The 25,672-nt window shown below is 31.7% G+C and overlaps 1 protein-coding gene across 1 annotated transcript; it reads left to right on the top strand.

Annotated features, from left to right (window-relative positions):
* The first annotated feature begins 654 nt into the window (after nt 1–654).
* On the top strand, nt 655–24,879 carry LOC113387670 (probable nucleoporin Nup54). Its single transcript, XM_026625028.1, has 15 exons — nt 655–829; nt 5,652–5,738; nt 6,481–6,684; nt 8,284–8,544; nt 10,072–10,155; nt 10,548–10,639; nt 10,711–10,849; nt 10,908–11,064; nt 11,483–11,591; nt 11,662–11,851; nt 11,964–12,052; nt 21,983–22,150; nt 23,860–23,979; nt 24,054–24,144; nt 24,561–24,879. Exons 1-15 carry the CDS (start codon nt 760–762, stop codon nt 24,707–24,709), a joined length of 2,010 nt encoding a protein of 669 aa, XP_026480813.1. The 5' UTR covers nt 655–759; the 3' UTR covers nt 24,710–24,879.
* Nucleotides 24,880–25,672: the final 793 nt, after the last annotated feature.

Here is a 25,672-nt window from a genome sequence, read left to right as displayed (position 1 = left end):
AAATTTTTAATATAAATAGCATTTTAATATTAATATACTTTGTTGATATGTAGGGAATATTATATGAAGCTGTTGCAAAAACAAATTTATAGATTTAGTTGTAGGTTTATATTTGAGGCTATTTTTATTTTATTAATTTAATTTATATAAAGCAAGTATATAATACTACTTGTTGCATTTAAAAGATATTTAATATTTTTTATATGCAGTTATCATATAGAAACGCTTTGTGCATATGGTATGAAGTTAGATGCATAGGTATATGTACAAAAAGTATATAAAATTGTTGCAAAAACAAATTTTTAGGTTTTTTTGTAGATTTATATTTAAAAACATTTTTATTTCAACAATTTAATTTGTAAAATGCAAGTATTTTATACTACTTGTTTAATTTAAAAGATATTTGAAATGTGCATAGGGTATGAAGTTAGATGCATACGTATATATATTCAAAAAAGTATATAAAGTTATTTTAATTTATTATATTTATACAAATATATTAATCATATATTTGTATTCAGAAATGTTTATTTTAATTTGAATTTCAATATTTTGCATATATTTTAATCTTTATTTTCCTTTCGCCTAGGCCTATCTTTTATCCTTTTAATGTTGGCGAAAATGTCCTTTACCACAATGGCGGTTGACAGCGTTTGACAGCTCAAAAAACATGTAATTTAATAAATTTCATTTAAAAAAGTGTTGTTAAAAAAGTTAAATTGTTATAAACAGTTGTGCAAAAGGATTTTTGTTTTAAAAATGTCGTTTTCTTTTGGAAATACGACAAATACCGGTTTGTCGTTCGGAGCTGCTTCGACGCCGGCTAAACGTGAGTTGAACTAAATTTTATAGGTTAATAGAAAGGATAATTGAAATTATGTATATTTATTTATATAGATTGTAAAATCCTGTTTGGATTTGTATTTAAGTGGGATTTGTACAAATTAGTATGTATTTTGCACAATTATATCAATTGTATTGATATAAAGACAATTTTTGGTATAACAACAACAATCTTTTGTTTATAATTGTCCTTGAGGATGTCAAACAAGTCCTTTGAGTAAAAATGTAGTTTCTTGTTAACAAACTATATAATATATAATAAAGGGCATAAAGTAATATTTTTTCATAAAATTGTTTAATAAAAACTAACCTAACTTTGGTTTTTGGAAATTTAATTAATGAATCAAAACTTTCAAGTCTTTATTTGACTTATCTTCAGTACAATTAATTTGTTAAAAGATATCAAAGCCCTTTTATATATAAATAGGAGTTTTTTTTTTAATATATCCTTTTGATAAAACTACTTTAAAAATACCTAATTCAAACAATACATAAATTTTCCTACAGCAATCATTCTGTTCGATACATTTATTTATTATTTGCAGAACAAAAAAGCAGCATTTTTATAATCTATATTCTCAAAATATAATATTATTTTACATTATATTATTTATAAGTCGCATTTACTTATACTACTGAGATGTGAATGAATTTTTTTATAAACATTAATATATATTCTATTATCTACTAATATATAATATAAATATATTGATTTAATATAAATAATAAGTATATAACAATTACGATGAGATAATTATTACAAAATATATTTTGTGATACTATTTTTGCTTAAATCTTATGGTAGTCCTAAATTATACATCTTCAGGGTTTGTTCGGTAAGTGGATATGTACATTTCTGCATCCTTTTTGCGTTCCCTATAAAACAAATTATATATATATATATATATATATATATATATATAATATTACCTTCTATAGTGCAGCCAAATACTGAGCAGTATTACACAGAATATGAACAATGTAATAATCAAGTACGAAAGATTTATATATATAATAAAATAGCTTGTTTCATCTGCAAATATTAATTTACAATAACTATTAATACATATTTGTATTACTCAATAGTAAATAAGATAATGTTCATTTTATTACTGGGATTGAATTAAGATTTATAAGTTGTTTTGATTTAAAACTACAAATTATTACTTATCATATTTTATTTACCGAGTCCACTATGTGTCACTTCAATACTTTTTTCTGTTATTATTGTTTCTAATGTACTATTAGAATTATTTTCAAGCAAAGTATTGTTCTGTACTTCCATTTCTTTTATGGGAGCTTTCAACGATCTCCAGAATTCAATTGTTGGTCTATTTGTCGATGTGAATATTTGATCGAAGGGAATCTGAAATATAAATATATAATAATCGAGGGTGAGGGACAATTTTTACAAAAACTATTCAGGATGTATTAGTTTGTATTACAAACTTAAATATATTTTTATTATAAAAACATCTAGTAATATTAGGTTTTTCATATATATAGTTTTTTATTGAAAGTTAGTTTTTTATTGAAACACATCCATATGATGAAAATAAAATACAAGACAAAAACTAAACATTTATCAAAAAGCACATTATAATAAAATATATCAATAATAATAGGTAAAAATAATTACAAAACAATAATAATATCAATAATAATGGTAATAATAATAAAAATTATGATTTTTTTTAAAAAACAATTTAAATATCTAATGATATAGATTGTATTTGATATATGGCCTATTGGCATGTTGCTGACACGCTTTTTTACCCTTCCCGAAGGAGAAGTTTATGTTTTCATAAAAAAATCGGATTCGCTAATTTTATGTTTTCTCGACGTTTCAAGACATTCTGAATCGAATGGGACCAATATTTAAGGAAAAAGTAAGGAAAATACATGAACCGATTTTAACAATTTTATTTTACAATTTTAATCTGAATATCTAATAAATTTGATCTGGGTATCTAAATCTCAATTTTGGTTGATTAAGTCAATTGTTACACGTTTCATGCAATTTGCCTTAAGGCAAGTAGTTTAATTTTCCACTTTCAACTAGTTAAAGTTTACCTTTAGCATTATTTTTGTTTATTTATCACGACTATATTGTGAGTATATAAATTTATTTAAATAAATTAGTTATTTTATAGTTGGTTCTATAATTATTACAATGGTGTTTCTTACAAGACTTATGATTTTCTACTAAACGAATCGTTTATAAAATCTTCGTCATGTGTGGTGACAATGTTTTGTATAATCTGTGCGGTTAGATATATTTATTTTCTATATAAATATATATATTATATGATGTGTTCATTATCAATGATGGACAAGAATTTGAATTAATCGGAAATATGATTATTACTCACTCATTTTATATTTATAAAATAGTTATTAAACCTTTTGCTACGAAAGTCTTCCGCGTGACGACCTGTGTGTACGAATGTCGCCTATGGACGACATTCTTGATGACTTTAGCTTCAATGTTTATCACTTCTAGTAGTCGTCGAAAAATCGCAAATGAAAAATTTTGAATATCTTCACGTTTCAGAGGTTTCTGAACATTTTGGCACATCTCAGAAAAAATGGGCGTATGCGTGTGGACAATTTTTTGTCCACGTATACAATTTTTTGTGCACGTTTTCTGTCGCACGAATCAACCGATTTGAATGATTCAAAATACATTCGATTCCTATTGATAGGGAGATGTGCTGATTAGTTTTTAGCAAAGGCAGGTCCAGCCGTTACGGAGATACGGAGCAAAGAGTGCAGAAAATACAAATCGAGTTTTTGAGAGAACTTCCGATTTGAAAAAACATTTTGTTTGTGTTGACAAAGTTTAGATTTTTTTTACAGTTTTTTTTGAATATTGAAAATAATTTGGATTTTAATTTAATTCTAGCTTAAATTCTAAAGCTCACTTTTATACTTGAAATAAATAATTTTAACTTTGCAATTCAGTTTATATAATTCTTAGAAATATGAGAAAAGGTCCTTTAGTTGTAACTCCGCTTGATTAAGTTTTGATTATTTACTTTCCATGTAAACATATATAAAGGTCGTCGTCCAATTCATAAGCGCTTATATATTGTCTATAAAATACGAATAATGAAAGTTACAGTATTTATAATAATCCTTTTGAAAACATTTAATACTCTTTGAATATTTTGTTACGGTACAGGATGTTCCAGCAATTTGCCTTAAGGCACGATGCCATACACCACTAGTTAATGACTTGTTCAATGAATGATTTTTCGATTTTAATTTTAGTACTATTTTAAATTTGAGACCCCAATAAATTCTTGGCGACAACTGCACCTGAATTTGTTTATCTAAGAATTTTATAAAATATACATTATATATAAATATGTATACATAAGAAATTACTCATAAGAAATATTATAAACATTCACATTTACTGTAGATACAAATTTATAAACAATAGTTCATATTCTAATATAGCAACAAATTTTTCTCAGTGATGGGGAAAATATAAAATGATATAAATAATTTAACTTACGAAGATTCGAGCTCATTATCAATAGATTGGAGATTGAAATCAAAAACTAGTGGTGTGTGGCATCATGCCGTTAAGAAAATTGCTGGAACTTCCCGTACCGTAATGAAATATTCGAGGAATATTGAATGTTTTCAAATAGATTATTATAAATGATGTAACTAATACGAATACGATGTAATTATTTGTATTTTATAGACTAAATATAAGAGCATATGATTTTGACGTAGACGTTTATATATGTTTTCATGAAAAGTAAATAAACAAAACTTGATCAAGCGGAGTTAGAATGAAGGACCTTATCTCATATTTCTAAGAATGTTATAAACTGAATTGCAAACTTAAAATTATTCATTTCAAGTATATAAGTGAGTTTTAGAACTTTAGCTAGAATTAAAATGAAATTTAAAAAATTGCAAATTTAAAAAATAATAATTTTCAAATCAAAATTTTTTTTTCTCTTCCTTAAAAAATAATCGTTTTGTCAATAAAAGCAAAAGGTTATTTGAATTATTCGAATAACATGCTTTGTTCTCTCAAAAACTACATTTTTTGCACTTTTTTCTCCGTATCTATGAAATGGCTGGACCTGCCTTTGCTAAAAACTAATCACCACTTCTTTCCATCCTTAGAAATTAATTGTTTTTTGCATCATTCAAATCGGATACTCCGTTCTCTCAAAAACTCGATTTCTATTTTCTGCACTCTTTGCTCCTTATCTCCTAAACGGCTGGACCGACTTTTGCCAAAAACTAATCATTCAATCAAACAATCAATTTGTGAGTTTCAGTTTAAACTTCGTGTGCTTCTTATAAAAATATACTAAAAATGTATTAATTCTCAAAACTTCAGAAATAATGTTTCAATCAATTTTGTGATTATAGACAAATAATAAAATATTATTAAATACACATTATTGATCCATAATATATAATAATAGTGAAGTTTAAAAAAACGTTACTGAATTGTTTAATAGCTAATCTAAAATGAAAATGAAAATAAATACACAAAAGAAAGAATGAAATTTAGCTTATTTTTCATGTCTTCCTATCAATAGGAATCTAATATATTTTGAATCATTCAAATCGGTTGACCCGTGTGCCAGAAAACGTTGACGAAAAATTATATTCACACAAAACACACACATAATTTTTTTCTAATTGTAAGGTATGCCAAAATTTTCAGAAACCTCTGAAACGTAAAGATATGCAAACATTTTTATTTTCAATTTTTGGACAATGGCTATAACTTACCCTACGGGAAGTTAATAAAATATTTATTCTTTTAGCTGCTGGTTTTGGCACTGGTTTCACATTCGGAGCAGCAGCTTCTACACCTGGTGCCACTGGATTTGGAGCCACAGCCGCAAATACTGGTAAAAATATGTAATATATATATATATATATATATATATATATATATATATCTTCTATATAAATAAAAATAAGTCGGGTTTTCTTTCCTGACGAAATAACTCCAGAACGCACGAACCGATTTCGACAATTTTGCATTCGTTGGAAAGGTTAGTGGCGCATGGCATCGTGCCTTAATGCAAATTGCTGGAACTTTACGCACCGTAATTAAAAATTCGAGTAATGACATTAGTGAGAATTATCAGAATTATGCTTGGTTAAGTCAACGAACAATTCTTGCCACAAAGAATAATGATGTACACGCATTGAATTTCACCATTCTATCAAAAATTGCTAGCGATTTGGTGACATACCAATGATTCCGACTGGTCTTTTCGTTTGACTTCAAACGATTGCAATTTCCAGTTCGCCTTGCGTTCGCAATAACAAGTCGCAAGGCCAATTGCTTAGTGTTTGCGGGATAAATTTCAAATAGATTACTTAGAAAATCATTGTTTTTCACATGGGCAGTTATACGTTGCCTGTTCACGAGTTGGAAAACCATCCGCTTTGTTTCTCTTAACGTTAGACCAAAAAACAAAAAATGTGGTTTACCAAAGAGCACTTCAATGAAACGGATAATTTTTTGCTTCTAAATAATGATACAAAAATAAAACAAATTACTTCATCTATATTTCTGAATATTTATCTTATTATCATTTTGTCTTATTTTATTTCATTTATTATTTATCTTTTTTTTCACAGGTGCTCCTGCATTCGGTGCCCCAGCTGCCTCGAGTGCTCCAGCATTCGGATCCACAGGTTTTGGCACAAACACAGGAACAACAGGATTTGGTCAAACTGGAACTGCTTTTGGAGCTACTGGAACTACTTTTGGTGCTGGAACCACAGGAACTCCTGCATTCGGAGCTCCTGCTGCGGGCACTACTGGATTCGGAACAAACACAGGTACAAAGATAAATGAAATAGATAACTAGTGGTGTATGGCATCGTGCCTTGAGGCAAATTGCTAGAAACTTCCCGTATCGTAATGAAATATTTGAGAAATTTTAAACGTTTTCAAATATATTATTACAAATACTGTAACTTTCATTATTTTTGCTATCATGTTATATCTGAGCAAATCAGATGTAAATCATAAATCGATATCTCCAGAACATTAACAATCGTCATTTCATTTCGAAATCAATTTAAAAAAAAATAGTTGCCTAATTTACATAAAATTGAAAAAGTGCTCCCGCATAGTCATAGTCTAAACGCATTTGCAAATAATTCTGTGCGACATTTTCACTTATACTGTGCTTAGCTTCGCGGCATTTTCACATTTTTCAACAGTTTTCACAAAATTGAAATAGTGCTTCCTACATAAACAGTCTAAACGCACTTGGGTAAACATTTGTACCAGAGTGGCGCTTAGACTGTGCTTAGTCTGGGTCATTTTTTGAATTTTCAATCCAAAATTACAAAAATATTTTATGGAAAATAAAACAGGTGTAATAATTTTTTATCCTCAAAAGCAATTGTTTTGTCAATACAAGCAGAAAGTGTTTTTAGATCATTCGAATCGGACGCTTAGTTCACTCGAAAACAGCCGTTTTTTGCACATTAGAGCTCTGTATCTTCGAAATGGCGGGACCTGTCTTTGCCAAAAACTAATCACCTCTTCTCCCAATCATTACAAATTGAATGTTTTTTAGATCAATCAAATTCGATACTCTGTTCTCTCAAAAACTCGATTTGTATTTTCTGCACTCTTGCTCCGTATCTCCGTAACGGCTTGACCTGCCTTTGCCAAAAACTAATCAGCACATCTCTCTAGGGGTATAGTATAGGGATCGAATGTTTTTTAAACCATTCAAATCGGTTGATCCGTGCTCCCAAAAACGTGAACGAAAAGTTGTATTCATACATACATACACACATACACACATATTCATTTTTTCTGTGGTATGCCAGTAAAATGTTCAGAAACCTTCAAAATGTCGAGAAATGCAAAAATTTTCATTTCCCTACGGGAAGTTAAAAATACAAGCAGTCAATGAATGCATGTTAATTTTAATTACATGAAGTTCTTCAAACGCAATTATTACATGATGAGTGAAGTTGCCAAAACAATATTTGTTTAGGCGTTGTTTAACATAATCCACTGTGTGAACGAATATTATAGAATTTATTAATTTGCAATTACTTCATTTCTCTAATGAAGGTTAATTTCTAAATGCTAATTACAATGACAAACCGATCATGTCATATTTGAAGTATGACTTTTAATTACATTATTGTTTTCAGATATTATACATATTTTTAATGCTATCATAAATATATAATTTATAATTTATCATTATATAAATGTGTATAATGGTCGACACTAATAAATGTGTGCATCAAGAGAGTCTTACCATATTACTAATGAACATTGTTCAAAATGTTATATGATGTATTTATTTTTACATAAATGCCATCTTGTACAGTAGCAAATAAGTTTTACTTCAATCGCGTGTGATCCTTATGCGCACTCTTTTTTTATCAATTTTTTATTTTTTCTAGGTACAACCTTTGGTGCTCCAACCAGCACTGCTTTCGGAACAGGGACAGGTTTTGGTACGGGTACTGCTACTGGTTTTGGTACAAGTACTACTGGTTTTGGGACAAGTACTACAGGTTTTGGTACAGGCACCACTGGTTTTGGTACAGGAACTTCTACTTTTGGTACAGGCACCACAGGTTTTGGTACAGGAACTGGTACAAGTTTTGGGACGGGCACCGGGTTTGGTACAGGAACTACTTTTGGAGCAACTACAAGTCAAGGTGATAATGAAGATTTAAAAAATATTTGGGAGAGATTTGTTTTAAAGATTTTGTTCATTATTTGACCATCCTGTTTGAATGGACCAAAGATATGTTGTTACAAGATAGTTTCCAAAAATGTATAGAAGTTTGTGATCCACCGAGATGCTGCCGAACTCTATTAAATACTTTGCACTTTGTTTATATTTTTGAAGGATTAGACATATTAAGATAATAGCTATATCAGACCGATTAAAAGATGATAATTAGTTTAATTGTTGTGCATTTAAATGAAATAATACAATATTAATATTTATAGATGATATGTTACTTAGTTGAAGTTTGAATTAATACTGATGTTTGTTAGATGGCATTTAGATACTACTAAATTATAATGATTTTACAATTTTATATGATTTTTCTGATTGGTTTGTTTTTGTGGGTTCAAACGACATGGCATTACATTTTTGACCAATCAGGTATTAACCGGTTATTCCATGGTACGTAGAATTCAATCGGGAACAGGTCATTAAATGTTCTTAGAAAAATGGATTAATGGTATGATGATAATTTTAAGGACAGAATGCATGACAATGAGAGGGATTATTTAATATTTCGAAATTATATAATAAGGGATGAGGGTTTATTATTTCTATCCTGTATGAAGGTAATAAAATATAACTAGTGGGGTGGGTGGCATCGTGCCTTAAGGCAAATTGCTGGAACTTCCCGTGCCGTAACGAAATGTTCGAGGAATACTGAATGTTATCAAATAGATTATTCTAAATATTGTAACATTGTCTAATATTTATAAGAATTATATGAACTGAATTGCAGAGTTGAAATTGTTTGTTTAAAGTATTAGAACTATAGTCAAAATTAATAATAAAATTTGAATTATTTTCGATATACAAAAATTTAAGAAAAATGAACAAAATTTTTTTTTTCCAAAATCAATTATTCTGTTAAGACAAGCGGAAAGTTCTTTGAATCAATTGAATCGGACGCTTAGTTCTCTCAAAAACTGCCATTTTTTGTACATTTAGCTCCGTATCTTCGAAATGGCTGGGCCTGCCTTTGCGAAAAACTAATAACCACTTCTCCCAATCATTACTAATTGAATGTTTTTTAGATCATTCAAATCGGATGCTCCGTTGTCTTAAAAACTCGATTTTTATTTTCTGCACTCTTTGCTCTTTATCTCCGTAACTGCTGGACCTGCCTTTGCCAAAAACTAATCAGCACATCTTCTTATCAATAGGAATCAAATGTTTTTTGAACCATTCAAATCGGTTGATCCGTACGCCCGAAAACGTGGGCGAAAAATTGTATCCATAAATACGTACACACACACACACACACACACACATCCATTTTTTCTGAGGTATGCCAAAATGTTCAAAAACCTTCAAAACGTCGAGAAATGTAAAAATTTTCAATTCCGATTTTCGGCTCATTACAATAACTTACCCTACAGGAAGTTAATAATATTATTTCATTAGACTAGGGTTGAGTAAGGCATTAACAGATTTTGTTGAATTATTTCAGCGCCTACTTTAGGAGCATTTGGTCAACCTGCTTCTGGTTCGTTATTTGGTGGTACATCGACTGCTCCTGCTTTTGGAACTGCAGGTAAATAATAAATTTATCATATTCGGGGACGTCCTTTAATCACGTGACCGACTTTTCAAGGCTTTTTGATATGTTCAAAAAATTTCCTTCTCCCCCACCAAATACATGAAAAAATTGTAAAATTTTTGAATTTTTCTGAAAATGTTAGGATTTTAAAAAAAAAATTGAGGTAAAAAATAAATTTCTTCATAAAAATACTCGTTTTATCTTACTATACCCCTCCCTTCGTCACGTGATATTTTGTGGTTTTTTATCAACCTCCCCCACATTTTCCCTAAAAACGTCACGTGATTACTTGACGCCTCCTTATCGTGTACAAAAATTTACATTTGAGTTCTAAACTGTACAAGAAACAACAAGTTGTTTTATAATCTTTGTATTTATTATTTTAGGTTCAACATTCGGCAAACCAGGAGGAGCATTTGGTGGCTTTGGTACTGGCTTATCAACATTTGGGCAAACCCAACCATCACTTCTTGGACAGGTATTAATACAACTCCATAAAATTGCATCAATAAAATATTTTTATATTTATATATTTATTTATTTCTTCAGCCTCAACAGCAACAGCAGCAGCAGCCTCCGAATCCTGTCGAAGCTCTAGCCAATTCTGTTCTAAATTGCTGTGTGTATGGAGATGATCGAGACAGCACACTTGCACGATGGAATTATTTGCAAGCCGCTTGGGGCACAGGTAAAAAAATAATAAACAATTAGATGCATTTGAATTCTATGTTTTATTTCTTTTATAGGTAAAGGCTATTATTCCAGCAATGCTCCTCCAGTTGAAATCAATCAGCAGAATCCAATGTGCCGATTCAAAGCTATCGGTTACAGTGCAATGCCTGGTAGAGACAACCGAGAAGGCATTGTTGCTATATTTTTCAACAAAAAGGAAGCTGATGTTAAGTAAGTTAAAATAAAGGACAGATTCTGCTGTGTAACAGAAAAATGTTACGGCAAGGCCATGTTAGGGTCCAACTTGCATACATTATGATACTGAATCATACTGAATGGTGTCAAAATGTCATGTATTTGCTGTGCATTCAGGTGTTTTACACATAAACTGCAATGTTACTCGTATGTTATGAAGCTGGGTCAGAAACACCCTGTTATCTAAGATTGTGTACATTTTCTAGGTTATGTTTTCTATCTGACAACCTGAGAAATACGCCTGATCGCACAGCAACTACATGGTTTTTGTCAATATTTTGTAAGGCAAGTTCTTCATAACATAGCCTTGCCATAACATTGGTCTGTAATGCGGCAGAATCGATAAATATAGTAAGCATATTTACTTGTTCTTAACTTGGGTTTTCTTTTGCAGAAGTCAACAACCACAATTGATCGCAAGTTTGAACAATGTTTTAGGAAACAAACCTAACTTAAACATAAACATCGATGGTATCAAAAGTTTATCAGAGAACAAAACACAAGTTAGTATATAAATATAAATAACTATTTATTATTAATATATTTATTTCATGTATTTTTTTTCTGTTGCAGGTTTTGATCTTTGTCCAAGAGAAGACAGCAACCAATACACTAAAAAAGATTCCAGCGACTGAATTGCATGCTTTCTTGCTGCAACCGATGCAGAAGCAGCAGCTGGGTGCTTTGGGTGTTGATAATGTATTGCCTCATGTTTTGCCGGACCAGGATCAGATTAAGGAGTATTTGGAGACACCTCCAGACGGTAAGGGAATAAATGATAACAAGAAACTGATTACATTAGAATATAGATTTATTGAAATAGAGAAATTTGTATGGAAATAAGTTTGTGTTAATATTATTCATTTCTTTTGCAGGAATTGATCCTAGATTATGGAAACAAGCACAAGCTGATAATCCAAATCCGGCGAAATACATACCCGTGCCCATGGTTGGATTTTCAGAGGTAAGCACCTATGTTTCTTAACATAAAATTAGCATAACGGATTTTCTGGCAAAAACATAAACTCAGGAAGTTAAAAAACGCATAACATTTGCCAAAATCATTAAAACTTTAATACATCCATTTACAAAACAACTGTACAATTTAACACCATCATCGTCTGTTCTCTTAAGACATCTGTGTCTTGGAGCATCTACAAACTGCATTGTAATCCCCCGCATGATCCATCATCATCGAAGCAGAAGCATGTGCTGCATTGCTGACCGAAGTGGCAGCAGCTAGGGCTTGATTGCTTACTGCAGAAGCCCCTAAGACACCATCTTCACAATAGGAGGCGTAGGAACTCTTTAAAACCGAAACGTGGTCTCTTAGGGCTTCGATTTCGGTCTGGGCTTCTCGGAAACGCTCCATGAGAGTATTTAACTGAAATAGAGGATATGTTTGAAATTTATGAGAATGAAATCATCTATTACACAGGCCAACAAAAAAAATTTTTTTTTGGTGCATTAAATGTTAGAACTGATTCCATAGACCTTATACAATACATGGACTGCTAGTTGAGCGCATAAAAAGTGTCAAAAGATGTTCTATGGTATGAGGGCATACGAGGGTAATTTCGCGGCCGAGATATGTCAAATACGAACACGAACTTTACCGAGATTAGTCGAATGCACTCGATCGCTTAAATTTTACAGTTACTTGGGTTCACGTGATGTTTGATCGCTCGGGTTTTTAAACTAAAAGAGGATAAAAATATACCTGTTGTAAAATTGTTAAAAGTAAAATGTCTTCTAAAAAGGTCTGTAGTAAAGTTCCTGATTGCAGTAAAACCTGTTCTGAATGCTTCGCAAGTATTCCGGGAAATTCGACATTCATCGATATAAAAAATCGAGGATATCTTTCATATCCTTCCGATGAAATGTTTAAATTATATTTATATATAGAAACCCTAATTCGAAATTCTTTAAATTTAATGTACAAAAGTTCATATGAAAGCACGATTCTCCGAAAGTTGAATGACTTGGGACTTGCACATTTTTTTAGATCCAGCAATTTGTCCAGCACTATCATGACCTTATCAACTTTGTTGCAAAAATGTATTTAACAATTAGAATGCACCATGAAGAACATAAAAAAAGCAAAGTTGATAAATATGTACGCCACTTTCACACAAAAATTGTGCTTTTTAAACATCAATAATAAATATATTACATTTAAACAAATATTTCATTGTTGCTTTCTAATTTCCCATAATAGCTCTAGCCAACTGTTCTTATTTTCAGTGAATTTTATAATGTGTAAAATATTTTTTTAATTTTTTTTCTTATTTTCCTTAAACACTTTGTATAACTAAAATAAATAAATAAATATATAAATAGTTCATTACATTCATTAGTTTAACATAAATTGTATATTATATAATATTTTCCCAACAATTTCGAACACACGGACTTTCATTTGACGTTCAAGCGATTGAGTTTGACATATCTCGGCCGCAAAATTACCCTCGTTTGCCCTCATACCATAGAACATCTTTTGACACTTTTTTACTTGAGAAATGTATGGGGACTAGCAGTCCATGAAATTGTATAAAGTCTATGACTGATTCTTATAGTATTTTTTGCGCTGATTTCAAATCTGCCAACCATTTTTTTGTATCAGCTCTAGTTTTTGAGATACAAAAAGTTGCCGAAACCAGGTCCATTCGAGGTCGTCAGGTAAAAGAACTTTTCACAGTGACAACTAATGTCCCAACTAAGGCCGAATGGATCTTGTAAGTTTGTATGTACGAGCAGGCATATCTCATTAAAATAACATTCTGAATTGTATTACTATTTTGTATTTTCATTCCTTATATTAGGTGCGCAACTAAGTTCTCGCTGTTTGTCAGTATATGGCTCTAGTAGTGAGGGTTGGTCGATTTTGACAAATCCAAAACGTCTTGAAGCAAGCTTAGAGTAAGTAAACAAACTGCTGCGACACATAATTGATTTCGTTTTTGCATTATATACTTCTGGTTAAGTGAATATGTCCAATTTTATGCCAAACAATCGTCATTTGCGGAGAGTGTTGATTTTCGTCTTCCATTCAAAAAAAGGGAGCTCAAATGCATCCAAAGATACGGAAATGTTGCTCTGAGCGAAACAACATGCCGTGAAAGGTCGATTCAAAAATGGTGATTTTGATGTTGACGACCACCCTCGTGAAGAAAGGCCAAAACCTTCAAAAACGCTAAATTAAAGGCCTTGTTCAAAGAGGATTCGTGCCAAACTCAAGAAGGTCTTGCTTTAGAATTAGGAGTTACCCATCAAGCCATTTCCAAGCTATTGCATGCGTTGGGGATGATTTAGAAGCAAGAAACTTCGGTTCCTTGTGAGTTGAAGCCAAGAGAGATCGAGCGTCGTTTTTTCGCCTGTAAACAACTGCTCCAGCGGCGAGAAAAGAAGAGGTTCTTCATCACATCGTGACAGGTGATAAAAAATGAATACAATACAGCAATCCAAAGAGGAGAAAATCTCGGTTCGGCCGAATATTCACTGCAAAGGTTATGCTCTACATATGGTGGGACCAGGTCGGTGTTATTTGTTATGAGCTGTTGAAACCGAGTGAAACCATCACTGGAGAACTGTATCTAACTCAATTGATGCAATTTTTTATAATAAAGTTACTTTTCATCGAAAAAACAGCGAGAACTTAGTTGCGCACCTAATATCGTAAAATATATCATATATATCGTATCTTGAAAACTAAAGCTCATAGAAAAAAACCAATGTCATTTTTGAAATCAGCGCCCCAAATATACTTAAAAACAGTATTAAAATCGTTTGCACCATTTTCTTTGTTGACCTGTGTTATCAATTGTTTGTTTTTAGTTGTCTTTTCTCACCTGCATTTGCATCTGTTTCCGAACCCTGTCCTTATCCTTTTGGGCAGCAGTAGCTGCGGCTCTGCTGTGGGCCAACTCCTGCTCCGCCCCTGCAACACGTTCTTGCAGAGCACGCTTCTGGGTTTCAAAACGTTCACGTAGACGCTGTTGCTGTCTTGTGTTTTCCTCTTTTGTAGACTCTGATAGAAAAGCATTAAAAAAATAGAATAGTATAAAATTTACTTCTTCAAAGTTTGAGAGAAATTTCTATCTATTTACCCAATTTTTTAGCCAGTTGAGATTGCTCTGCCAATTTCAATTCCAATTGTTGCTTCCGGGCCAAGTTTGTGGCCAAGGATGTCTTCACACAATCGTTTTCCACCTTGAGTTCACTATATTTGGTTTGCAGATCTCGAAGAACAGTCTTCAGTCTCTCGTTTTCGTCAACTGCAGATTTGTGGATTTCTTTCGTGTACTTGAAAAAAATGAGTTAATTGATAATTTTTTCATTTTTAACTTACCGTAGGGTAGTTATAATAATGGGCCGAAAATCGAAAATGGAAATTTTTGCATTTCTCGACGTTTTGAAGGTTTCTGAACATTTTACTGGCATACCTCAGAAAAAATGGATGTGTGTGTTTTGTATGTCCGCATTTTTTCGTCCACGTTTTCGTGCGCACGGATCAAACGATTTGAATGGTTTAAAAAACATTCGATCCCTATTGACAGGAAGATGTGCTGATTAGTTTTTGGCAAAGGCAGGTCCAGCCGTTACGGAGATACGGAGTAAAGAGTGCATAAAATACAAATCGAGTTTTTGGAGAACAGAGTCTTGGATTTGAATGATCTAAGAAACATTCAATTTGTAATGATTGGGAGAAGAGGTGATTAGTTTTGGGCAAAGGCAGGTCCCGCCATTTCGAAGATACAAGGCTAAATGTGCAAAAAATGACAGTTTTTGAGTGAACTAAGCGTCCGATTTGAATGATCTAAAAAACTTTCTGCTTGTATTGACATAACAATTGCTTTTGAGGATAAAAAATTGTTACACTTTTTTCATTTTCCAAAAAATATTTTTGTAATTTTGGATTAAAAATTCAAAAAATTACCCAGGCTGAACACAGTCTAAGCCCCTCTCTGGTACAAATGTTTACCCAAGTACGTTTAGACTGTTTATGGAGCACTTTTCCAAATTTGCGGAAACTAAAACTATTGAAAAATGTGAAAATGCCGCCAAGCTAAGAACAGTATAAGTGAAAATGTCGCATAGAATTATTTGCAAATGCGTTTAGACTGTGACTATACGGGGAAGCACTTTTTTTTGAAATTGAATACGAAATGAAATGACGATTGTTAATATTCTGGAGATGAATTGATTTATGATTTACATTGGATTTGCTCGAAAACGTTTAAAATTTCTCGAATATTTCATTACGGTACGGGAAGTTTTAGCAATTTGCCTTAAGGCACGATGCCATACACCACTAGTTTAATTTTGTCTTACTTGTAGTTCATCATGCAGTCTCTTCTCCCTATCCCTGCTCTCGGCCAAATTCAGGGACAAAGAGCCAACGCTTTCCTCCAAGAGCGCCTTGTCCTGCTGCGTTTCCTGGCATTTCAATTGGGTCGCTTCCAAAATGAATGGAAGTGGAGACAACTCCTACAAGGAACAACAATCAGTTAATTGCTAATAGACGGAAAAACTTAAAAAAAAAATAAACTGAAGACTGTAGTCTTTAAAAATGAAATTAATCTCTTCTACCTGTATTTTTTCCTGGAACAGTTTCTTCACCCTTTGCAACTCCTGGTTGACATGTTCGCTGGCCTTGGCATTGTCTCGTTTGAGACGTTCAATAATACACTGCTGCTCCTCCGCAGTCTGCTGCGCCTGCAGGTACTTGGTACGGTACTCTGTCATCTGCTCCGTCATGTCTTCGGCGTTTGCTTTGTAGTCTTCCACTTTGTCGGACAAAGTCTGAAAGAAAAAAAGACTTACTTTGTCACTAGTGAATCATTAAACTAATTATGAGTGGTGGTAATTGAACGTGGATGACCTGGAACACTCTTTTTGGTTCGTGGTTCTTATTATTACCTGTTGTAATTGCCTAAGTTCCTCCAGCTCCCTTTGCTGGCTTGCCATCAGCACCTGCTGCTGCTGCTGTCCTGGTTCACCTCCGCCTGATGAAGCAAAGGGTCCTCCGTTTGCTCCGCAGCAGCAGACGCAGTTTGGAGGCGGCTCCAGCTGCTGTCGCACCCGGCGAACTTCTCGCAACTCCTTCTGCAGCATTGCGATCTCTTCTTCCATATGGGAAACTGAAATTGGGGAAAAAGACTTAGTAGTTTATTAGGGAATTGGAATTATGGTTCAGGGTATCGAAACTCGAATTATAGGAACCGTTCAGGAACCTTATTAGTTGTTTATGAAAAAGGAAGCCCTGACAATTTGCTTTATGTGGGGTAAGGTTGCTCAAGTCGTACCACCTCTTAAGTCGTACCACCTCCTAAGTCGTACCCCAGCTATATTTTGTCTGATAATTATAAATTATAATTCGGTATTGTTCAATAGAACTATTTACTTTACTAAGCAAGCATTTGCAGAAATAATCAAAAAGTAAGTAAAAGTGAATTGAGCAGTTTTTAACTTCCCGTAGGGTAAGTTATTGTAATGGGCCGAAAATCGAAAATGAAAATTTTTGCATTTCTCGACGTTTTGAAGGTTTCTGAACATTTTGGCATACCTCAGAAAAAATGGATGTATGTGTGTGTGTGTATGTATGTATGTATGGATACAAATTTCCAGTCACGTTTTCGGGCGCACGGATCAACCGATTTGAATAGTTCAAAAAACATTCGATTCCTATCGATGGGGAAAAGAGCTGATTAGTTTTTGGCAAAGGCAGGTCCAGCCGTTTCGAGGATACGGAGCAAAGAGTGCAGAAAATAGAAATCGACTTTTTGAGAGAACGGAGTATCCGATTTGAATGATCTAAAAAACATTTTAATTAGGAATGATTTGGAGAAGCGTCTATTAGTTTTTGGCAAAGGCAGGCCCAGCCATTTCGAAGATACGGAGCTAAATATGTAAAAAATGGCAGTTTTTGAGAGAACTAAGCGTCCGATTTGAATGATTCAAAGAACTTTCTGCTTGTCTTAACAAAATAATTGATTCTGGAAAAAAAAATTTTGTTTCATTTTTTTTTTTTAATTTTTTGTGTATCGAAAATAATTCAGATTTTATTTTCAATTCTGACTATAGTTCTAATATACTTTAAACAAATAATTTCAACTTTGCAATTCAGTTTATATAATTCTTATAAATATTAGACAATGTTACAATATTTATAATAATCTATTTGAAAACATTCAGTATTCCTCGAACATTTCGTTACGGTACGGGAAGTTCCAGCAATTTGTCTTAAGACACGATGCCACCCACACGACTAGTTACTAATATTTTGGACATAATCCGTTGTAAGTCTATTATCTTAAGTATATGATTCTGTCATTTTTTTAATGTTTATTAATATTACTTATTTGGCAATTGTTTAGGTATATTTAGGGGCAAATTCTCGATAAGATATAAATGCTATGGTAATGCTATATTCGTATGATGTATTTGGTGTTCAAAACACACACACGTCAAATAACAATTTCATCATGAGTGCAACTTCCTGACGTCTCTTTGATAATATATACGTGAAGTTAGGTTATTGACAGCTTATTGACAGTTTGTTTCTATCAACTCATACGAAGATAGACCCGTAACTGAGCACTACCTTAATATTTTTGTGTTATCTGGGAATAAGCCCCTTAATACAATACCAGTTAAATATAATATATTCCTTTCCCTTACCTGCATTTTCCATAGGATCAGAATTCACGCAACACAATTGTTGGTTCATATTTTTATTTAAAAAAACTTAAAAATCAATTATAAAAATATATTTCATAAAACAATAAAATTTTTGACAATTCACTTTAAAATTTTTGCGTCATCACAAGTAGTTACATTTATAATATTTTTGGTAAATAATTTTTTTGCTCATGTATAGTTTTTGTACGGTCGATAAAAATATTTGAAAAAAGAAAGTGCAATGTAAAAAAGCACTTTGGGTAAAACTAAATTTGTTTTTGTTTAACTAAAATATTATTTTGTTCGTTTTAATTCGTGGCTTACTTGATATATGTATTAGAGATGGATAACTCAGTCCGGAGTTATCACTCCGATACAACTCCTCCCTTGGAGTGAATCGGAGTTTAGTTGTCTCAAAGGATTTGTCATATCCGACTTTCCTAAACTGGTACTAAATCTGTTAACACTTGCAGGCATTTGCTTAAGATTTTTTACTAATACAAAGATTTGGGTCGAAAGAAGTGGTTTTTATCTCGTCTCACAGCCAATTTTAGGACTTTCCAGGTGTATAATGTCTTAAAATAATGCTATTTTGTATTCTATATTCTGTATACGATAATGTTTGTCGGTAAATGAGTTCTTTTAATGGTATACTACCAGGTAATAAATAATTAGTATTATATTACAACTTTTACACAATTATGATTTTATAATGTATAAAAGTAATAGCATGCTAATAAAACTACCTGATGTATAATTAATTCTCGAAAAGGAAATAATAAATGAATGTGAGGTATTATTTATTTTTGAAATATATTATACACAAAGATTTGTTCTTATTTCATATATGTGCCCATAATTATGAAAGTGGTCTAAGTCATATATTTCTTGTTTCAAGATATTTATTGAATTGCATTTGAATATATTAAAAAATATTATATTATGAATATGAAATTTTGTGTGAATTTCATACGATAATATTGTTTTTAAAGTTTGAATTGACTTAGACCATTTTCAAAATTAACTGAATGTCCTATAAATGACTTAAAGCAATGAAGAACTTTGAGTTTTATTTGAAACAATAATTTTATTGAAATAATTCGTGAGCATTTATTAACTATTTATTATTATTTTCAAACGGTAATCCATTTTTATCATTATTTCGAGTATTAAAGATTCTTAAAATGTTCCTGAAAAACCAAATATCTTTGTTTTTCTTTCGATACTGGTCTAATGCTGGTGTATAATGTAAGTAATTTAATATTTCCGTATATTTTTGGTCTTCCTCTTTTAGGTGAAAGATCCAAAACGTGAAATTTAGAATCATCTAAAGAAGTTTTATAAAACACTTTATAAGGTTCATTTTTCAAGAATCTCATCCATTGAATTTGCAGCCAAGAGACAGATTCGCCCGCGGTATTTTTTACTATTCTTGTTATTGTATCTTTAGTCCAGTCATTTGGTGCAAAGAAAGGCTGTTGCCAGTACAGTACTCCGGGAATTCTGAAAATTGGTAATCTCATGGATTTCGAGGTGCTCTTTACGAAAATCAACTTTGCCACCTCAAATTTGAACGGCAAGTTGCCGCCATATTGGAAAAATGGCGTCAAACAACAGCTTTTCTAAAATATCTCCTTTCTGGCTGATTGTGCGATAAAAGTATCTATGTACGAATTAAACTAGATAAAATTACCTACAATTCCTTAGAAAACCGTTTTTTTGTAAAATTGATAGTTTGAGAGTACGGCCGCCTCAAAGTCTTTGCTGCTCTCGCCATAGTATCAAATCTCTCCATATATGACAGCACTTCGAACTTGACCACATTCTCTCTAATAATTAAAATTTTCAATGTTAAATTAAGCGAATAAGATCTAGAAATAAAATAATTCAAATATTTTTCGTTTTTTTTGCTAATTTTTTAACACTTCAATGGCAAAATAGCTATAGGTATACTTATAGCTTGAGTAGCACCTTACAGCTTCAAGTAGCTTGAAGCGTTAAAAAATCACCAAAAAAACAGAAAAATATTTGAATTATTTCATTTCTAGATCTTATTCGCTTAATTTAACATTGAAAATATTTATTTATTAGAAGGAATGTGGTCAAGTTCAAAGTGCTGTCATATATGGAGAGATTTGATACTACGGCGAGAGCAGCAAAGACTTTGAGGCGGCCGTACTCTCAAACTATCAATTTTACAAAAAAACGGTTTTCTAAAGAATTGTAGGAAATTTTATCTAGTTTAATTCGTACATAGATACTTTTATCGTAGAATGAGCCAGAAAGGAGATATTTTGAAAAAGCCGTTGTTTGACGCCATTTTTCCAATATGGCGGCAACTTGCCGTTCAAATTTGAGGTGGCAAAGTTGATTTTCGTAAAGAGCACCTCGAAATCTATAAGATTACCAATTTTCAGAATTCCCGGAGTACTGTACCGGCAAAACGACAAAATGACTGGACTACTTCTAATGATTTCGTTGAAATAAAATCCGGCTGCGACATTCGCTTTATCGAAAATGTATTGCTTCTTCTGCACTTTTCTATCAATTCATAATAATGCTCAGGGTTGTATAAGTAATTTGCTTTTTTTATTTTCATTTCTATCAACCCAAAACCACGATCATTCGGTAGAAAGGAATGACCTGACACCAAAAATTTTTGACTTAGACCACTTTCATAATTAACACTAAATGAATTCCATATAATGTTGAAATTACAACCACTATCTAATGGTTCATTTTTGACAATTTCGTAAAAATTACATTGATTACATTTAGTTTAAACTAATGTGGTATGAAATAACTGATAAACTCTTTTTTTTTAATTTTGACTTAGAACTGCATTATTTTTATATAAAAATAAATATATTCAAAGAATTCTATATTTTTTCTTCAGAAATAATTACAAAATTGATTTTGATTCCCAAGTTTTTTGTCAATTTGAGATTTGCATGCATATTGAAATGCATGAAATAGTAATTATTATAATAAAATGAACAAAAACGTTTGAATTATTTGTAAACTATTTTCAAAATTTTCAATAAATTCTTAGATATGTTAAGATCACATTTGTGTCAAGTATTATTTTTCAAAGTTGTCGGAGTTGTGGAGTTGTTAAGTGGATATAACTCCTCTCCGAAGCGGAGTCAGATCCTAAACGATCCGGCTTCGGATATGATAAACCCATTTCTAATATGTATAATTTTTTTCTTAGGTGAAGTGGCGCATGAAGTGCCAGGAGGAGGAGACTAAGCGACACCAGGCGTTCCTGGACAGGGTCGCCGAAGACATCTCGGCGCTCCAGAGAAAACACACTGCCACTGGTGCCAAATTGGCGGAGCAGCACAGGAAGTATGCGGAGTTGCAGCATCGATTGTTACAGGTAATAATTGATAAGTAACTGGGTGTAAGTGGCATTTAGCTATCAGGTTCAAAAGGCTTTCTAACTTCCCGTAGGGTAGTTATAGTAATGGGCCGAAAATCGGAATTGAAAATTTTTACATTTCTCGACGTTTTGAAGGTTTCTGAACATTTTTAAGGGGCATACCTCAGAAAAAATGGATGTGTGTGTGTGTGTGTGTATGTATGTATGTATGTATGGATACAAATTTTCGCCGACGTTTTCGGGCGCACGGATCAACCGATTTGAATGGTTTAAAAAACATTCGATTCCTATTGATAAGGAGATGTGCTGATTAGTTTCTGGCAAAGGCAGGTCCAGCAGTTAAGGAGATAAGGAGCAAAGAGTGCAGAAAATGGCAGGTCCAGCCATTTCGGAGATACAGAGCTAAATGTACAAAAAATGGCAGTTTTTGAGAGATACTTTCGATGAAGTAATATTTCCATCCCACCTCAAGCATCCAAAAAATTTTCCACTTTACAAGAAAAATAGTGAAGACGATATAAATAATTACCGCCCTATTTCCCTTTTGAACTCTTTCGATAAAATAATTTGCATACTAGATTAACGTCTTTTCTCATTAAATATAATATTTTGTTCAAGAATCAGCATGGTTTCCGGAAGAATCATTCTCCTTCCCACTCAATTTATAATTTAGTTCATAATATTATTAACTCCTTCGAAGAAGCCACATATTGTACTGCAATATTCTGCGATCTGTCTAAAGCTTTTGATAGTATTTCTCATCAAAGACTTCTTGATAAATTAGAAAATTGTGGTATTCGCGGACGTTCACTTAAACTATTCGAATCTTACCGAAAGCGTTTACTTAAATAATGATCACGAGCAAATAATTTCGGATAAATTGACAAGTACATTGGGTGTGCCCCAAGGATCAATTTTAGGGCCTCTCTTATTTTTCATTTATATTAATGATATACCTCATTGTACAAGTCTTTGTGATTTTATTCTTTTTGCGGATGACACCAGCGCTGTCATCAAAGAAAAGAGCTATTCGAATAATTTTTTCCTTGTCCAATAAAGCCTCCTGCAGACTCATATTTAAAAAACACAATATTCTAACTGTCCCATGCATTTTTCTGCTGGTAACATTAACTTTCATCAAAAACAATTCGAAACTTTTTGATATGGCTTCGTCCTCAAATTACAACACTAGACACAAACCTATTAAGGCGCGTACATATAAATTAGGCAGCTCTTTCAATACGATCGACGGTTTAGGTATTCAGCTTATGAATAAACTTCCACTCAATATCCGAAACTTAGACAGCAAAAAATTTCATGCTTCCCTAGTTAAACTTTTTAAAGACATAGCTTTTTATGACATTACTGAATTTTCTCAATTTGAATTCAATAACTATTTTCTTGCATAATCCTTATCCTTTATCTATGTAGTCTGACCATTTACTTCATCGAAGCATTTATTTAGACATAACATAAATTTATCTACGAAAAAGGATGGAATTCTTTAACAATAAGACTAGGGACCCGGACCCGCTGAACTAGTAACTTTTATCGATAGAAAGGTTTGATTTAGTTTTTCTAAATTTACAGGATAGAGAAAGAATGTAGAATTATTTCGCGCGGATAGAGAAATTTTGTCTTAAGACAAAGAATTAAAATTTAACTATCAGGTTTAAAAGGGTTAACTTTTCATTTTTTATTTTCAGGTTATTGTAAAACAAGAAACAACTCGTAAAGTTGGTCTGGCCCTGCAGCCTGAAGAAGAATTGCTCCGGAGTCAGTTGGAGTCGATGCAAGCACAAATATCTGCACCCACACAATTCAAAGTAAATATTTTATTTATAATATTGTAATTGTATATATTTATTGTTGAGTTGATAATAATAATTTAATATTTTAGGGACGTTTGAGTGAACTCTTATCACAAATCCGTATGCAGAGATGTCAGTCAAATGCTACACAGTATACTGAAAGATATAAAATGGACAAAGGTAATAATAATAATAAATATATGTATATATATATACATATATATATATATATATATATATATATACTAGATGACCCGACAGACGTCCTGTACCCGCATCTACAATTTTTTAATATCTTATACTGATATTTATCGTTTATCTAAAAATAATAATTGCTGTTTGTCAAATTACTCTTTACACCAAAATGCATATACATCAATATACTGTTCTTATTATTCTTTTTATTTCTACAATATTACTATTTTTTTATAATCACATACATTTTAAAAAAAATCCTTAACAAACTTCAGAAAGATTTATCAAAATCCGAATAACCGTTTAGGAGAAGTATCAAATCATACACTCGTGCAGAAGAATTTTATATATAAGATATGTATGTATGTATATATTATTTAAATCTTGGTTATCTTTTCCAGTGGTTCAAGATGAAATGAAAAGTTTCCTGGAAATGCAACAACGAGGCCTGTCTCGTCTAATCGAGACAGTCAACAGTGATCTCGACACCCTAAAAGTAATCTCTGATGGAATGACACAACTGTTGAGGGACCGAGGAGTATCATTATGATCTGTACAAGGTTTTTAACATAAAAAATTAAATTAATAATTGATAAATTAATCAGTAATAGTATATTTTTTTATAAAGGATAAATATGCCGAGCAATTTTTTATAAATTTTACATAGTTTGTGATTTTAACTCTTGTTGGATTTAAGTACAAAATATAGAATTAAGATTTTGCTGCAGATGCACTTTGATTATTTTTATCTCCTGGTTAGTTATCGAGATCTTGTTGGATGTTTGTTATTAGGATTCTATCGTGCTAAAAGTAATTGTTTTAAGTTTGTTAAGAATATACTTAAAGCTTTCATTGTCTCTTTGATTACTAAATAAATTAATTTATTTTGTAACTTTACCTTTAATTAATTAAAAACTTCTTTGCTTGTTAAAATTTACAACAAGCAATGTTATTTTATTATTATGAAGTAAGACAACAGTTTTTGTACAATTTAGATATATTCAAGTATGTTTTTGTAAAAATTAATTTAACGTTTTGATATTATAAGATTTTGGAGTCATTGCAAAGTTCTTTGTTGTTTATTGAATATATAAGAGATTAATTTCGGCAGATTTCATCTGCGTCGTTGTCAGATGTATTGAATTTTAGCTGATTTATTTTGCAAATTGAATGCAACGTTGTCAGATGTAAAATCAGATCAGATCATGGTAGTCTTAACTGGTATAAAAAATAACTAAAATCAATAATGAGCAATTCATAATTCAATCTAATGTTTAAAATATTTACAATATAATTAATTAATATAATTAAATAATTAATTGAATAATTTTTTAAAATTAACATAGTTACAAAAAAGTTAATATACGGCAACGGTGAGATTTATTTTTATTTTAATTGCTATTTTAAAGTACACCTGGTTGCTGTAGGGCATTACGATGTTAGACAATGTCTAAAAGAATTTAATTTTGTACAAACTTGTCGAATATTCTATTAAAATCAGATTTACCGTTTA

The sequence above is a fragment of the Ctenocephalides felis genome, unplaced genomic scaffold (genome assembly GCF_003426905.1).
Source record: "Ctenocephalides felis isolate EL2017-DRISC unplaced genomic scaffold, ASM342690v1 CF-g0.4_SCAFFOLD_03572, whole genome shotgun sequence".
In the NCBI taxonomy this organism is placed as follows: domain Eukaryota; kingdom Metazoa; phylum Arthropoda; class Insecta; order Siphonaptera; family Pulicidae; genus Ctenocephalides; species Ctenocephalides felis.
This window is presented reverse-complemented; position numbering and strand designations above follow the sequence as displayed.

Excerpts from the sequence above, each read along its gene's own strand:
- LOC113387670 (XM_026625028.1), top strand. The coding sequence starts at position 760 with ATGTCGTTTTCTTTTGGAAATACGACAAATACCGGTTTGTCGTTCGGA. Across the intron at positions 8,545-10,071 it reads TGGAGCAACTACAAGTCAAG|CGCCTACTTTAGGAGCATTT; the intron begins GTGATAATGAAG and ends GAATTATTTCAG. Across the intron at positions 24,145-24,560 it reads AAGATATAAAATGGACAAAG|TGGTTCAAGATGAAATGAAA; the intron begins GTAATAATAATA and ends TATCTTTTCCAG.